Below are 15,756 nucleotides of genomic sequence, written 5' to 3' on the forward strand. Positions count from 1 at the left end.
AGGGCCACAGCGACCTGAATAAATGGACTTCAGGATGTCCACAAACAGGGAAGAAATGGAAAAAGAGGAAACCATTGCTTCGCAGCAAGAAGAAAAAGTAGAGAGTGAGAAGATTAATCTTACATTTTCTTTTCAGGAAAAAAAAATGAGATGCAGTTTTGAATATAATCAAATGGGATGGTGGTGGGATATTTTGCCAATCTATTGAGCAGTTAAAAATGATTGTGTGGGGTGGCCGATTAGCTCAGTTGGTTAGTGCGTGGTGCTAATAACACCAAGCTTGCCGGTTCGATCCCCGCATGGGCCACTGTGAGCTGCACCCTCCCTAAATTTAAAAAAAAAAAAAAAAAAAAAAAAAAAAGATTGTGGTTTCAGAAATGTGTAAACTATTGCCAGGAACACCAGAATTAGTATCCAGCCTTTATGACACCACTCAATAACTCTGAAGGCAATTTTATTTGATGAAGAAATAAACAGTTCTCTATGTACCTTTCAGAGTTTAATTTTATATCCAAAATAGAGCATGAATCTTTCTCAGTCTTGGAACTGAATGTTTAAAGTTTAACATATTTAATAGGATTTTCAACTCTCTAATTATTTTTAAATGCTAATTTTGTTCATTCTTAAAGGGACTTTCCAAATTGTCACACTATATGTCATCTATTAATTGTTTTAACATCTTTCAGAATTAATTCATAATAAGACCTCTGTAGCCATGGCTAGTTCTGACATGAAACCAAGATCAATAAGTCATGCCAAAAAATGGTCGGAGGAGATAGAAAATCTATACCGATTTCAACAAGCAGGATATCGGGATGAAATTGAATATAAACAAGTGAAACAAGTTTCTATGGTAAGACATATGCCTTTACAAACCTGAACTCAAAATGAGTTTGTTAGATGGTGAAAAGTATTAAAATAAAACAAAGAACCAGAGAATCACTGACAGGGAATTCTACTCCAACTCTCTCGTTTTATTGATAAGGGGGCTAAGGCCCGGAAGAGTGATTTTCAGACAGGCCAGGGAAAGAGGTGGTCCCTCAGCATGGAAATACTAAGAATTTTCTAGCTTTTATTGAATAACTGTGCTCTGATAAATGAACCTTTTATGATAGACCATAAAAGCAGAATCTTTTTCCTCGCTCCGGTAATTCTATTATCAGATATTCAGTTTGTTGTGTAGCTATTATTTCTTTCCAGTTTCTTTTCTATTTTGACCATGAATTATAAAGGGGCTAAATTCTGTTTATTATGGAGATTATAGGTGACCAAAAAAAAAACAAAAACAAAAACAAAATTGGAGAACAACTCCTGACTTTGGTTGTGCATTCCAGGCTTTCTTGAGAGATTAGAGACATGACTTTGCTTTACAGAAACAACATCGAAATCTAGATATGGCACCAGTTTATAATGTGATTTTTTTTTTAATTTGTTTATTCTACTGGATACTAGGTGACTGAGTTTTAAAGAATATTATAGAATATAACTGTACTCATAAATGTGTTTTAATGTTCAGATTTGGGGTTACAACAACGTATTTATTAACTTAGGTTTTTATTTTCTTTTTAACATTAACTCACCATTTTTCAGACTAATTCATGTGTAGATTTTTCAGATCTGTATATTCTCTTCTTCATTCTACTCTTTGATCTCTACTTACTATTTCCTTAATAAGTAGATAAGAAAAGGAATAGAGGCATTACAGAGCTAAAATGTAATGGACTCTTAACTTTAATGGACATTAATTTAACAGATATTAGTAGGGCTGGTGAGGAATGAAGTTAAAAACACTGATCAAATGAAGATTTGATGACTGTGATTTTTCAGTATCCTGAGGGTTTGGTTCCAGGAACCCTGCAGATACCCAAATTCTTCGGTGCTCAAGTCCCCTATATAAAATTGTATAGTATTTGCATGTGACCTATATTTGCATATCGGCTACAGCAGGGTATGCCTACACATTGCTTCATCGGCACAGTGCTTGGCACGTGGCAAATTCAAGTTTTGCTTTTGGAACTCCCTTTCGGGGATTTTTTAAAAACATGTTTTTGATCTGCAGCTGGTTGATTCTGCAGATGCAAAATCCATAGATGCAGAGGGCTGACTGTATCCGTCCTCTTGATATCCGCTAACGTTGTACTCTGTCCCCATTACCAAGAGGTTAGCGTTCGTTACTGTATCATCCATGGCTTTTAAACAGATAAAACACAAACATGAGCATTTCAATGCCCTTCAAAAATAAGCCTCATACCTTGCCTTAAGATTGCGATGCCCCTAAAACCCGTGTAAGATCCAGGATCATACAATGTGCTCATATAGATACCGCTGCTCCTGCACCCCCAGGTCCAATACTGTTGTGATTGACGTAAAATCAGATTGAAGAGAACAATAAGAACATCCTTAAAGAGGAAGTCCCAAAAAGCACCTGAGGTGTGTGTGTGTGTGTGTGTGTGTGTCTGTGTGTGTGTGTGCATGTGTGTGTGTGTGTATGTGTGTGTGAGATTAAGGGAAGAACAACCCTAGTCAAGGTAAGACTTGGCAGGTATGGAGAGGTTTTGCATTTCACTTCAGGAGTAGTATATATATTTATTGGGTACGTACCATGTACAAATGTCTGTGCCAAGCACTTCAGGAGATTAAACACATAAGCATGTGTCTGACTTCAGGAAATGTAGTGGGCCAGTGGGAAGAGTACAGGATTCACAGTCTGTCTAGAGGTTGCATCCGGACTCTCCCCGATGTTACCTGGGTAATCTTGACCAAGGGTCTTAACTTCACCGAGCTCAACTGCCACATGGCCATGGCAGTGCCTGTGTCAGAAAACTGTCACAGGAACAAAATGAAAACGGGTTTGAGGTGCCTGCCATTGTCATGCTTAATAATACTATGTTGAGTGAATGAACAGAACATATTTAATGAAGAATAGCTTTTATTATTCTTGTATCTTGGAGTAGAAGATTAAGAATAACCAGAACAAATTGTGGTGTCCCTGACAGGACAGCTGTGGAGTGAGCAAAAATGATTTTTAAAAAGGATTGAGACTCAAACTCAGGAACTGAATGGAAGGCAGTGGAAGGAATCACAATATGGGGAATTCTTTAAATAAAAATGTATTAACTTTAAAAAAAGGAAAATGACAAGAACAATAAAACCTTATGCAGGTTAAAACATGTGTCTTACAAAAAGAAGCACAGGAATTCAGAGGAAGACAAATATCGTTTCCTTTGGCAATCATCCTCTGAGAAGACTCCGTGCCCCCAGAGGCATTTGCAGTGGGCCTTGAGAGTAGACAGGGTGGTCACTGAAGGCTTGCCTTGAATGTCATTGCCAGCAGACAGTGGCCTGGAGGGTGTGAGTGAAGTTCTTTGTCCTGTCCTGTCCGGTGTGGGCAGTGTTAGTGTTTGCTGTTCTCCCTGCCTAAGGAGATTGGACTTGAGGACCATATCACTCTGGTCCACCATATTCTCAGGAGCGAAGGTTTCCTGGATTGAAGGGAAGTGATCAAGTAAAAAGCAAAGAAGTAAAAATTATGAAATAGCAAAGACGTATAAAAAGAAAAACGTCTAGAAGTTGAGAAGCACAGAACCAATATTAGCTGTTTGAAGCCTCTTTATCCCATAGGAAGTGGTGTGGATATTCTGAAGCAGCAGCAGTTGTACTTACTGTTTCTTTACTGCATGAGATGGTGTTAAAGAACCTAGTAATAGAAAGGGAACCTGCTGCTGGCCCCAAGAGGAAGAGAGCTGTAATGGTGTCTTGTGAACACCTTCCTTTCTCTGCTGAGGGCAATGGACACTACGAAAGGTGGGCCTGACCTAAGGGATAGAAAGCATGACTATTTTCTATGTTGTACATGTCAGAGAGCCTGCCAAGGTTTATCAGATATGCTGCCACCTGTTTTTGCCAATTCCTAAATAAATGAGACACCAGAAGAAAATGAAAACACACTGTTTAGAAATAAGGACATGTATTCCTTTGTATGGATATTCCAATTGAAAGTTGTGGCTTAAAATTAAACTCAAAATGGATCAAAGACTTAAACATAAGACCTGAAACAGTAAATTTCATAGAAGAAAGCATAGGTTCTAAACTTATGGACCGTGGGTTCAGAGAGGATTTTATGAATTTGATCTTAAAGGCAAGGGAAATAAAAGCAAAAATAAAGGAATAGGATTATATCAAACTTAAAAGCTTCTGCACAGCCAAAGAAACCATCACCAAAACAAAGATGGAACCAATTGAATGGGAGAAGATATTTGCAAACAATACCTCCAGTAAGGGGCTTATATGCAACATGTATAAAGAACACATACAACGCAACAACAAAAAAAGAAACAATCCAATTAAAAAATGGTCCGAGGATCTGAACAGACACTTCTCCCAAGAAGACATACAAACGGCCAAGAGATATATGAAAAAATGCTCAACTTCACTAGCTTTAGGGAAATGTAAATCAAAACCACCATGAGATACCATCTCATGCCTGTTAGAATGGCTATTATCAACGAGACAAATAATAACAAGTGTTGGAGAGGCTGTGGAGAAAAAGGAACTCTCATACACTGCTGGGGGGAAGGTAAATTGGTGCAGCCACTGTGGAAAACAGTATGGAGGTCCTCAAAAAATTAAGAAGGGAGCTGCCATGTGACCCAGCCATCCCTCTCCTGGGTATCTACCCAAAAAATCTGAAAACATTTATCTGCAAAGATTTTATATATATATATATATATATATATATATATATATATATATATATATATATATCCCCTATGTTCACTGCAGCATTATGCACAGTGGCCAAGACATGGAAACAACCAAAGTGTCCCTCTGTAGATGATTGGATAGAGAAGATGTGGTACATGCACGCAAATGGAATATTACTCGGCCATAAGGAAAGATGAAACACTGCTATTTGTGACAACGTGGCAAAAGTTGTCCAAAAAAGTTGTGACAAAAAAGAAGTGGATGGATCTTGAGATTATCATGCTAAGCAAAATAAGTCAGACAGAAAAAGTCAAGAACCATAAGACTTCATTCATATGTGGGATATAAAACTGAAAGCAATAAACAAACAAGAAAAACAAATAAAAATTCATAGATACAGACAACAGTTTAGTGGTTACCAGAGGCTAAGGGCGGAGGGGGGTTGTCAAAGAGGGATAAGGGGGTCAAATGTATGGTGATGGAAGGAGAACTGACTCTGGGTGGTGAACACACAATGCAGCAGATAGATGATGTATTATAGAATTGTTCACTTTAAACCTATATAATTTAACTAACCAATGTCACCCCAATAAATTTAATAAAAATTAAATAAAAAACGAAAGTTGTGCTTTATAAGTGGAGAATGTGAGGAGTGAAGAGCTGCCTATAGAGATAATGCTGAAGAACAATATTTGGTTTTCTAGACCATGAATCTTGAATATTAGATTTTTGACAATGAGAGAGTACATCTCACAAAATCCAGAAGAAACATATCCAACAGAAGTGCACTGACCTGATTAAGAAGGTATAACACGAACCTGGAGAGGAGGGGAAGAAAATTGTCCAGACTCACTCAGGCCAAATGATAAAGTAAGCAAACTCATATGACATACAAGAAAGAATCGTGGGGGGAGGTGAGAAAAGATTGCTGAGGACTATACTCATGACCTCAAATTTCTATTAAAAGTTGAGTTTCAAAGTGAACTTGAGGGGCAGCTGGATGGTTCAGTTGGTTAAAGCACGAGTTCTTAACAACAGGGTTGCCGGTTCGATTCCCACATGGGCCAGTGAGCTGCACCCTCCACAACTAGATTGAAGACAATGAGCTGCTGCTGAGCTGCCAGTGGGGTGGCCAGATGGCTCAGTTAGTTAGAGCATGAGCTCTTAACAACAAAGTTGCCGGTTCAATTCCCACATGGGATGGTGGGCTGTGCCTCCTGCAACTAGATTGAAAACGGCCACCGGACTTGGAGCTGAGCTGTGCCCTCCACAAGTAGATTGAAGGACAACGACTTGACTTGGAGCTGATGGGTCCTGGAAAAACACACTGTTCCCCAATATTCCCCAATAAAAAAGAAATTTTTTTTAAAAAGTGAACTTGAAATATGGACATGAGGAAATACATATGGACCTTAGCTATCTCGAGTTTAGCGGCTTCCTTCTCCACTCTCTCGCCATCAACAGTCAGCTCTAGGTGCTTTCAGAATGGGGTCGGGGCTTAGCCCTAATTTCCTCCCGGGGTATTACTTTTAGAAGTTAGGAAGTAATAATGTTTGAAATTATTTGTACACATAGGAGAATGAAGTATTTTGAACGTTTTCTCTATCTTGGCCACTGAGTACAAATTTAAATCTAGAGAGAAGCACCGACTTCGTTGTTTTGCCGTAAAAGGATGCAACTTGTGTTTTGGATGCGTGTCGCACTCTCAAAGAGCTCAAGTGTTTTTAATTTTATACTTTAACTTTGGGGTGTGAGTTATACTTTTAACTGTTTGATAGTAGAATGTTATAGAACATAAAGCCAGCATGACCATGTTTGTATTCTGGCTGTTGATGTGCAGGTAGATCGTTGGCCAGAGACAGGATATGTGAAGAAACTTCAGAGAAGGGACAATACTTTCTATTATTACAACAAGCAGAGGGAATGTGACGACAAGGAAGTCCACAAAGTGAAAATTTATGCTTACTAGGCCTCTGTTGTTTGTGTTACTTGTCATTATCTTTTAAGATCTCATTGTTTCATTCCACATCAGGTAAACGTTTGTCGTTTTACGAAACAATTCAAAATGCACACTTCAGTTCAAATGTTCTGAAACCCAGAAGCCTTGAAATTTGGTATCTATTCATCACCCTGTTCTGTTCCAAAATATAACTGCAGAAGCATTAAAGTTACACCTGGCTTGGTCCTGTTCTTTTTACTATTTTAACCGTGGGAAAATGACCACAGGAAAATATAGCCCCATTGGAAACCATCCCACTGGTCAGGCTAGTTACTACCGGTTACTGCTCTACTCCCGCTGCCCCCCTCCCCCATCCACACACATACCCAGCCTTTACCACTTTCAAAGACCATCACTTTGAACCACCAGATCTGCATTTTGTGGCCTGAGGGCTTTCTCTTGCCTCAGGAGTCCTTTGCCTCTCATTGCATAGACTGGAAATATACCCCTGGCCCCGGGTGGCCTGGGAATGCTGGCCTCTCCCCTAGCCCAGTCATCATCATTGGCCCCGCCCGCCAAAGGACTACGGAATCTGGGAGCAGCCCTGCACTCGTAACTGACCCGCAAGGAGGTGGGTAAAATGCCCAGCAACTTGGCACTTCCTGAGGAATGCATCTCAGCTGTGTGTGTGACTCTGGCACCCAGTTTCCCCAGCAGTCACCTGCAGCTGGATCTGACCTGGTAACATTATCTATTGGTCGGCTCTCTTCCCTGCCACTTCCCGCACACCTGTCAGGGCTTCTTTCTTTCTGGAATCACCTCCTTATCCTTGCAGCCTTGTCCCAGGTTTGGCTTCTGGGTTCCCCACCTAGACCACGTGATCCTGTGCTGCCCACAGTCACTGCAGAAACAGCTACAGTGCTAATGAGTGGGAAAGACTAAGAACTACTCCCAAATTTGTGAATCCTGAGTGCTTCGAGATTATCTAGGTGAGAGATATCCTTTTAAACTATTTTTTTCACTAAGATTTATTTGTTAGTATTTACAAGTTCTACCCTCTGAGTAGATTTTTGGAGAGGGGCTCCTAGCCATGAATTCACTCAACTCCAGCTCCTGGTTTTCCGGAAGCACAGCAGCATGAAGCTCCATTAGTGTTCCCCATTCAAAATTGTCCTCCTTCAGCACTTTTTCTTTTCGAACAAACACATCGTGAAAAAGATAAACAGACTGACAACCGTCTTTTATGCCTTTCCCAACGCTGCATCCCCAAAGGAACCTGAGGATATGGTACTTTATCTTACGTGGCAAAAGAAATTTTGCAGATGTAATTAAAAGAACCTCAGATGGTGCCCGGAAAGTGCGCTGCTCTGGAGTTGGGCGTAGGGTCTGCGGGGCGCCACGGCTGGTTGCGGCCTGCTGAACCCCTGGCCCCGGGTGGCCTGGGAACGCTGGCCTCTCCCCTGGCCCAGTCGTCATCATTGGCCCCGCCCACCACCACCCAACGCTCTCTGGGAGGTTCATCCCCTCCTCCTCCAACTGCAGCGCCAGTTACAAGGCCTGGAAGCTGGACGCGCACCTGTGCAAGCCCACGGGACAGAGATGGTGTGTGACCATGAAGGGGGTGCCACAGCCTTTGTCACGGACTACTACCCGTGTCACCATGCCCCAATTCACACTGGAGAAAAGCCCTTTGAGACTGTGGTCAAAAATTCAACGTAAAATCAAACACTTTGAAGCAAACGTGCAACTCAGCAAAAACAATATATATGCAGTTTTGAAGGTTGTAAAGTGACCTTTAAGAAACGTCAGCCGCTGAACATCTGTCCAATGAACCACTAGTCCACTGCACCCATGAAGGTGGACAACAACACTCGGCTTCTTCACCCAACAGGCTGAAACAGCATGGGGAGGTCCCTGAGGGATATCTAGTTCAGAAAGGGTGTTCCTTTGTGGAAAAACATGGACAGAGCTTCTGAAATACGTGAGAGAAACCCATAAAGAGGAAATAATATGTGAAGTACGACAGAAATCACTTAAATGCAAAGAGTATCTGAAGCAACATATGAAAACTCATGCCCTAGAAGGGATGTGTGTCCGTGTCCAAGAAAGGCTGTGGCAGAACCGACGCAACTGTGTTTACTCTCCAGAGCCACATTCTATCTTTTCTTGCGGAAAGGCGCCCATGTGTGTGAACACGCTGGCTGTGGCAAGATGCTTGCAACGAAGAGAAGTCTCACGAGGCATGTTTTGTGCTTGGCCGCGACAAGAAGAAAATGAAGCTCCAGGTAAAACGATCTCGTGAAAACCCGAGTTTGGCCTCTCGTCTCAGTGGATGGATCACTTCGCCAAGGGAACAAGAACTAAGCTTATCTTTGCCTGAAACAGGAGAGTCGCTGAACTGTGCTGAAGGTGCTCTCGACAGTTGCAGGGCTTACCCTCAGCCAAACATCCAATTGCTTTTGTTTAAAGGACTAAGACCGGCCAGCTCAGTTACAGGCAGACCTCAGAGCTAGTGCTGGCTGGTTCCCAACCACTGCAATAAAGCGAGTCGTAATGTTTTTGCTGGCGGAGGGTCTTGCCTTCAATTTGTAAAAAACACAAACAACATCCGTAAAGTACAGTAAAGTGAGGCACAACAAAATGAGATATGACTATTAAAAAAATAAAAAAATAAAAAACTTGAGATGGGGAAACTGTCTTGGACCCTCTGGGTGGGGCCAATGTAATCACTTGCATTGATGATGGTAGAAGAGGTCTAAGGGCTGCAAGGAAGGAGTCAAAAGCCAAAGAACATCAAGCTTAGAAGCTGGAAAATGCAAGGAAATGAATTCTCCCCCTAGAGTCTCCAGAAGGAATCAGCTAGATTCCTTCTGCCAACACTTTGGTTTTACCAAATAAGACCTATTTCAGACTTCCGGCCTCCAGAACTATAAGAGACTAAACTGGTGTTGTTTTACACTACTCAGTTTGCGGTAATTTGTTACAGCAGCAATAGGGAATATACACCTACACAGAACAGATGAAGCAAACAACCTTCCATAGTCTTGTAGTCAACATGACCTTGAATAATGGTCCACCATTTTTGACCATGGAACACATTTGGTTACAGATAAGATCTATTCCAAGGAAGTTGGCCAGGAAGTTTTTGCCTGGAACATTCTTAGTAATTAGCTCAAATGTTCTGAAGGCCACTTTATCTTTCTGCAGCAAGACTCTGCAGACACAGAGTCTATTGGGTCCACAAGATGCGATTTTGTTTCCTTGAGTCCATGTGGCTGTTTTCCCAATGGGTATTACGGTGAACACAGCTGGTGCTTTCACATCATGCCAATCTTTCTTATCAATGGATCAGCCACTTTCTTCTTGGCTCCCTTCTGCCACTTTCATAAGGTGTTTGGCCTGCTGAGAAAGGTGTCTGCAAGTACTACCAGCTACTCTTAGTAGAGGATTCTGTGGTAGGACTTGGCCCACAGGCCTCGGTCCATGATGGCGACAGCCTCGCTGCTGAGAGAACTGCCTGTTCCTCTTCCATGACAGACACTGGCACAAAGCTTCAGGAAGACGTGTTCTAACTATATCACAGTTACCAATTTCAGACTACAAGTGAAGCAGCAATAGGGCCAGGCTGTCAAGCTTTGGTCTGACATCCAGGTATAAAACACTGTGGAAGACCCTTTTTTGCCCAGAGATCTGAAACCCATGACATGGCTCCCCTTAAACTGCACGTGGTGGCACTTACCAAGAAGCTGGCAACTGCTCACTAAGTGTATATTTGTTCAAGATCAGTGACTTTCAAGCCTGGTTGCACATTGAAAATTACAAGGAACTTTTAAAATAATACTGATGCCTGAGCCCCACCCCATTCCAATTAAACCGTAATCGTTGGGGATGGGACACAGACATTGGTTTTTGTTTTAAAAGAGCCAAAGCAAAAATTCCCCAGGTGATTTTTCTAAAAACTTTTTTTATGGGGGAAGATGAACAGGACTTGATTGGGGAACAGTGTGTACTTCCAGGACTTTTTTTCAAGTCAAGCTGTTGTCCTTTCAGTCTTAGTTGTGGAGGGTGCAGCTCAGCTCCAGGTCCAGTTGCCATCGCCAGTTGCAGGGGGCGCAGCCCACCATCCCTTGCAGGGCTGGAGGAGTTGAACCGGCAACCTTGTGGTTGAGAGCCCACTGGCACATGTGGGAATCGAACTGGCAGCCTTTGGAGTTAGGAGCATGGAGCTCTAACCGCCTGAGCCACCGGGCCGGCCCCCCCAGGTGATTTTTAATGTGCTGTCAAGGTTGAAAACCATTGCCCTAAGTATTTGCTTTCTATAGGATTTAGACCCAACATTCAACCATCTCCTGACTGCCACTGTTGCCTGGATCCCAGACAAGTAAAAGCATACACAGATATTTCCAGAGCTCTGGAGAAACTTCTAACATGTATGTGGCTGTACAATTCATCATGATCATCATTTCATTGCCCCAGTCGTGTGTCATTCGTGCTTGTGGCTAAGGCCTTTCCTTGGCCAGTGCTTTAAGGACAAACTACAGCAGGGCTCACCAGGCTCTTTGGCTGATTCTTTGGGTTTCTCTTCTGAGAGCCTCTATCACACTCTGTTGTAGAAGTCTGTTTTCTTATTTCTCCTACCACCCCAACCCCCAAGACTGTGTGTTCATGAAGGCAGAAACCTACAATGTTTATCTGTCTTCGCATCTCTTAGCACCGTTGTTCTAGTATAGCTGGGTGGATAGATGACTCAATGAATCATAACAAACTAGTAATAATACCACTAATCACTAATAACTTACAAAATACAATTCTATTAAAATTTTGATAGGGCCCTACAATATAAAGGTAGGAATAATTTATTACCAGAATAAATTGGATACATTGCAAAATGGAATCCAAGGAGATTCCAAAATGGAAACACTGGATACATTTCCTTTTCTTTTTCTCATTTGGAAGGCATACATGCTCATTAAAGAGCACTTAGGAAATTTTCCTGAGTAGAAAAATTAAAAATCACCTGTGGTTCCATGGCCAAACAGAAAATATATTAAAATTTTGGTATATTTCTTTCTAATCAAAAGGACTATAGCTAACATTTGAGATTCACAAATTCTCACAGTTAACCCACTATGGCACAGAGAGGTTCAGTAACAAGCTCCAGGTCACAGAGCTGGCTGAACTCAGTCATTTTGGATTCACAGCTCTCACTGTACCCTTTCTATTCATTCTAAACCATAGCTATGTAGGCTTTTTGCATGAAGGAAAATGTATTTTAATAATGTTAAATTTATTTTGTCAGGCTGTCGCGTCCAGCGCAACACGGGCAGTGAGGGTGGGAGAAGGGGCGGCTTTGGGTTAAGTTTTAAGAAAGAAACAAACAGAGACTTAATGCAGTTTAAATCTCAGAAGGCCAGTGGTCTCCAGTCATGAAAGACTGGAGCCCAGATTTGAGCCGACTGGTGGTTTTTATTGGTAAGTACACAAGGGAATGTTACTGTTTTTGACACGGTCTGTGAGACTCATTTATCACATTTTAGAAATAACCCAAATAAATTATGTTGATCTTTAAACAGACGAAGCAGAAAGTCCTTGAGGTGAGGTATGCAACTCCTTTAAGGGACATACATCACATGTTGAAATTGTTTCACAGAGCTGAACAGAGAGCTTAATCTTATCGCTCTAAAGACTCTTCTCACAATTAAGTGAGAGGGGAAAGCCAGAGCCAGCAGTGGCTTTTCCCAGGCAGGGGGAAATGGGGGCAAGGCCCCTTCCCAGATCTTTCTAAGGCAGCTCATTCGGGGTTTCCACGGGGTTCCGCCTGGCTTGAGTTGTCCCCCCCATTGGGGAATCTGACTCGTCATTGGCTGCAAACCATCTTTTGGAGACCAGACAAAGAGACATGAGGTGTAAAACATTGAGATAAGCAAAGTCCCAAAGAGGCAAAGTCTCACAGGCTTTTCTCTCCTCAAGGAAAGACACAGGGGGACAATCGGCTAGGCTGTTGTGTGACAACATCAGTCCTTTCACAAATGATTTTTAGCAGTTTACCTAAGTTCCTTCCATTATTGCACATAACCTATATAACAAGGATGAAAACTGTTTCCAATACCGAAAACCCACAATGAGAGCCACCTGGAGACCCATTGCTGGCAACTGCCCAGCTTCTTTCCTCTATTGTCTTTGCCTTCTTGTCCTGAAGGGAATGGGCCGTTTGCGAGCATCTCAGCATGACGCTTCTTGACCAGGCACAAATAAACCATACAAAATGGAAACCATTCCACAGAGAATTCTGTAATCTACTCTTCAAAGTGCTGGATGCATTAGGTTTCTCATTATTGCCATTTCTGGCATAGGAGGTGATTTCTGAAGTGGTTCTCAGAAGACATACAAATCAATATGTTCCTCAAATCAGAGAGGTGGCAACTAAGCCTAGTTCTACATTTCGATCTCATGTGAAAACCAGCTTCCTTCATTCTGACACCCATCAAGGAAGTATTACCACTCGTTTAGCAATTTTACTGACTGTGGATATCATATACGTAGCAGGAATATTGCTAGAAATCAGTGGTTCCCTGATTTTTAAACTTCATAGGTTTGGATTTCTGGGCATATTTAATCAAGATAATGGGTGGCTGTAGAGATCAAATGCTTTTACGACTTCAAATCCAGGCATATGGACTGGACCAACTCCTTTCTTTATCATTATTAGCATATGTATAGTAACAAGGGGTAGGGAGGAAGAGGGAGGAGGAGATGGAGATGAAGGAGAGAGAGGGAGAGAGAGGGAGAGAGGGCCTTGGCTGTGGACTTGGCTGAAATCACAGGGAGTCCCAGACTGTAGGGTCAGTTTTCCAAAAGGAAACACTGATGGTTAAAAATCTGGGGTCATTCACTGAACGAAGTAGGAGCTAGGAGAGAATTCAGTGGAGGGAGAAGCCTTCTATTAGGTTGGTGCAAAAGTAATTGTGGTTTAAAAGGCTGAAAATAACTGCAAACACCAAAATTACTGTTGCACCAACCTAATAGAAACCTAGAGAAGCAAAATTAGAGAAAAGGAACCCACAGACCAGAGCAAGTGTGGCCTGTCAGAGCAGTGACATTCCACGTCCTGGGACTGGTGCAAACACCGCCCTCTCCTCTGCTCCAGTTTTTCTCGCCAGTCCAAAGCATCTCATACTTTCTTTTTGCGGTGCTGCGTTGGGACCCCAGGAGGATGTGACCCCGTGGGGAGGAAGGCAAGTACAGGCATAGAACATAGCATTGCCAACTTGGAAAGTCATGAAATCAAAGGGTGTTAGAACTCAAGCCCCAGACGCCTTGCAGCCCAACACCCTCTCCTTTTTTTCCTCACGTTCTCAGTTCTCATCGGCTCTCACACCGACCCTGTGAGTGTGTGGTTTGCCCCAGGCCTCCTGGTGGCTGAGATCCTAGAAGTCGGCCCAGATCCTTCCTGCCCTGTGGTGTCTTCCTATAATGAGGAGTCCGCTCAGAAACAACTGCAGATGAAGCTTTCAAGAGACCCTGGTCCAGAAGCTGCTAACTGTACATTTAAGTCACATTTGTCTTTATGTTTCATTAGGGTTACAGCGATGTCCTGGGATGTCAAATCCCTAAGACTTACTAAAAGCAAGAGCAATAGGTTACTAGCTGTCCATCAAACTGGGCAAGGTGTATACACAGGCAAAATGATACCCTGACGGCCTCTTAGGCAATACACAGCTCACTTGTCCTGAGCCGTCTACACGCAGTGGAGAGTCTGAGTGGGGCAAAGGGATGGGATGGGAAACCCTACACGTCTGAAATCTCTGTGGCCCGAATTCTCTACATTTGGGGGGTATTAAATGAAGTAGCCTCGTCTCTGTAAACTCTGTTCTTTACTCTGTATGTTCGGCAACAACTTTGGTCAAGAACAGGAGTTCAGAGTGTTATCACTTGTACTGCCAAAGCAAATCAACAAAGGCCAGGACACATCAGGCCCAGCTCTCAGGGCCACCCGTAGGCACACGGGGATTTTGGACAACTTCAATGGTGCTGGAGAGATTTCAGACGAGAGTACAGGCTGGGTTACAAGGCACACGGAGGGAACGACGAAGTGTCCTCGCTGAGAACATTTGCTGATCATTCCAGCTGTCTGTAGCATTACCACTCTGGCCTCTTTCCAAAATCATCAGCGTCTTAAGGAGCACGTAGGGAGTTTTAAAAATTGCCTTATAAAGTTGCATTTGTAAGTAGGTGCCTTTTGACATTCACCCAACACCCTCCTACCGTGCCTGTGTTTGCACTCGCTGTGCAATGCGTGGGGTGCACGCTGCCTCAAAGAGGCCCACCTGTCCACTTTTCCTCCTACTTGCCTGGCTTTTCCATCCAAGCCTCCTTGGTAGCTTCCTTCTCTTCCTGCTGTTTCAATACTAGTGATTCTCAAGGCCCTGTCCTAGCCCATTTTCCTGTCACTCTTAACCCGAAATCCATTCATTCTCAGTGAATCCACAGGTCCACTTGGGGGCCGGGGTCCAACACCTCCTCTCCCCTAAATGGCCCTGGGCAGCAGCATAAATAGTACACCATAAATGGGTACTTCTTCTAGAAAGGTCTGCAGTACACATCGAGTTTTGGTGGAATCTCTGACCCACTCCCAGTTCAGAACGCTGCTCTCTGTTCTCTCCAGGCCTTCTCACTCCGTACCTTAGCTCCAATGTCCCCTGGATGCTCCAGATATTGTCCTCAGACCCAGGTGCCTCTGGCCAAATACTTTCTGGAAATCTTCCCTATAAGGCCTCACACTTAACACATCCCAAACTAAACACGTCACCTTTCCCTCAAACCCACTCCTCCTGTGTTTCTTTTTTCAGTAAAATATTTCACCGTCATGAATCCAGCTGCCCAAGCTCCTGGAGCCAGACTGCTTGAGTCTGCTCCCTACCAACACGTGTCCTTTAGTCAGTCACTTAATCCTCTCTGTGCCTAAGTTTTTTCATCTTCAAAATGCAGGTAATAATCATAACACCTTCATCATTATTGTGAAGTGCCTACCTACCTATCAAAAATAAAAGCATCACGTATTCGATGCGTGTTTGCTCATATCGTGATGTGGTCAGGTCACCACCCTTTCTGCC

At 42.8% G+C, this 15,756-nt stretch overlaps 1 protein-coding gene and 1 pseudogene across 1 annotated transcript; both read left to right on the top strand.

Moving 5' to 3' along the window:
• The first annotated feature begins 695 nt into the window (after nucleotides 1–695).
• Nucleotides 696–6,892, top strand: MEIG1 (meiosis/spermiogenesis associated 1). The gene is made up of 2 exons (XM_033100823.1): nucleotides 696–853; nucleotides 6,545–6,892. The coding sequence occupies exons 1-2, from the start codon at nucleotides 716–718 to the stop codon at nucleotides 6,671–6,673; spliced, it is 267 nt and encodes an 88-aa protein (XP_032956714.1). The 5' UTR covers nucleotides 696–715; the 3' UTR covers nucleotides 6,674–6,892.
• A 28-nt stretch (nucleotides 6,893–6,920) lies between these two features.
• LOC117019108 (transcription factor IIIA-like) lies at nucleotides 6,921–15,608 on the top strand (annotated as a pseudogene).
• Nucleotides 15,609–15,756: the final 148 nt, after the last annotated feature.

The sequence above is a fragment of the Rhinolophus ferrumequinum genome (assembly GCF_004115265.2).
Source record: "Rhinolophus ferrumequinum isolate MPI-CBG mRhiFer1 chromosome 5 unlocalized genomic scaffold, mRhiFer1_v1.p scaffold_110_arrow_ctg1, whole genome shotgun sequence".
NCBI classification, from domain to species: Eukaryota; Metazoa; Chordata; class Mammalia; order Chiroptera; family Rhinolophidae; genus Rhinolophus; species Rhinolophus ferrumequinum.

Excerpts from the sequence above, each read along its gene's own strand:
- MEIG1 (XM_033100823.1), top strand. The coding sequence starts at position 716 with ATGGCTAGTTCTGACATGAAACCAAGATCAATAAGTCATGCCAAAAAA. Across the intron at positions 854-6,544 it reads AAGTGAAACAAGTTTCTATG|GTAGATCGTTGGCCAGAGAC; the intron begins GTAAGACATATG and ends GTTGATGTGCAG.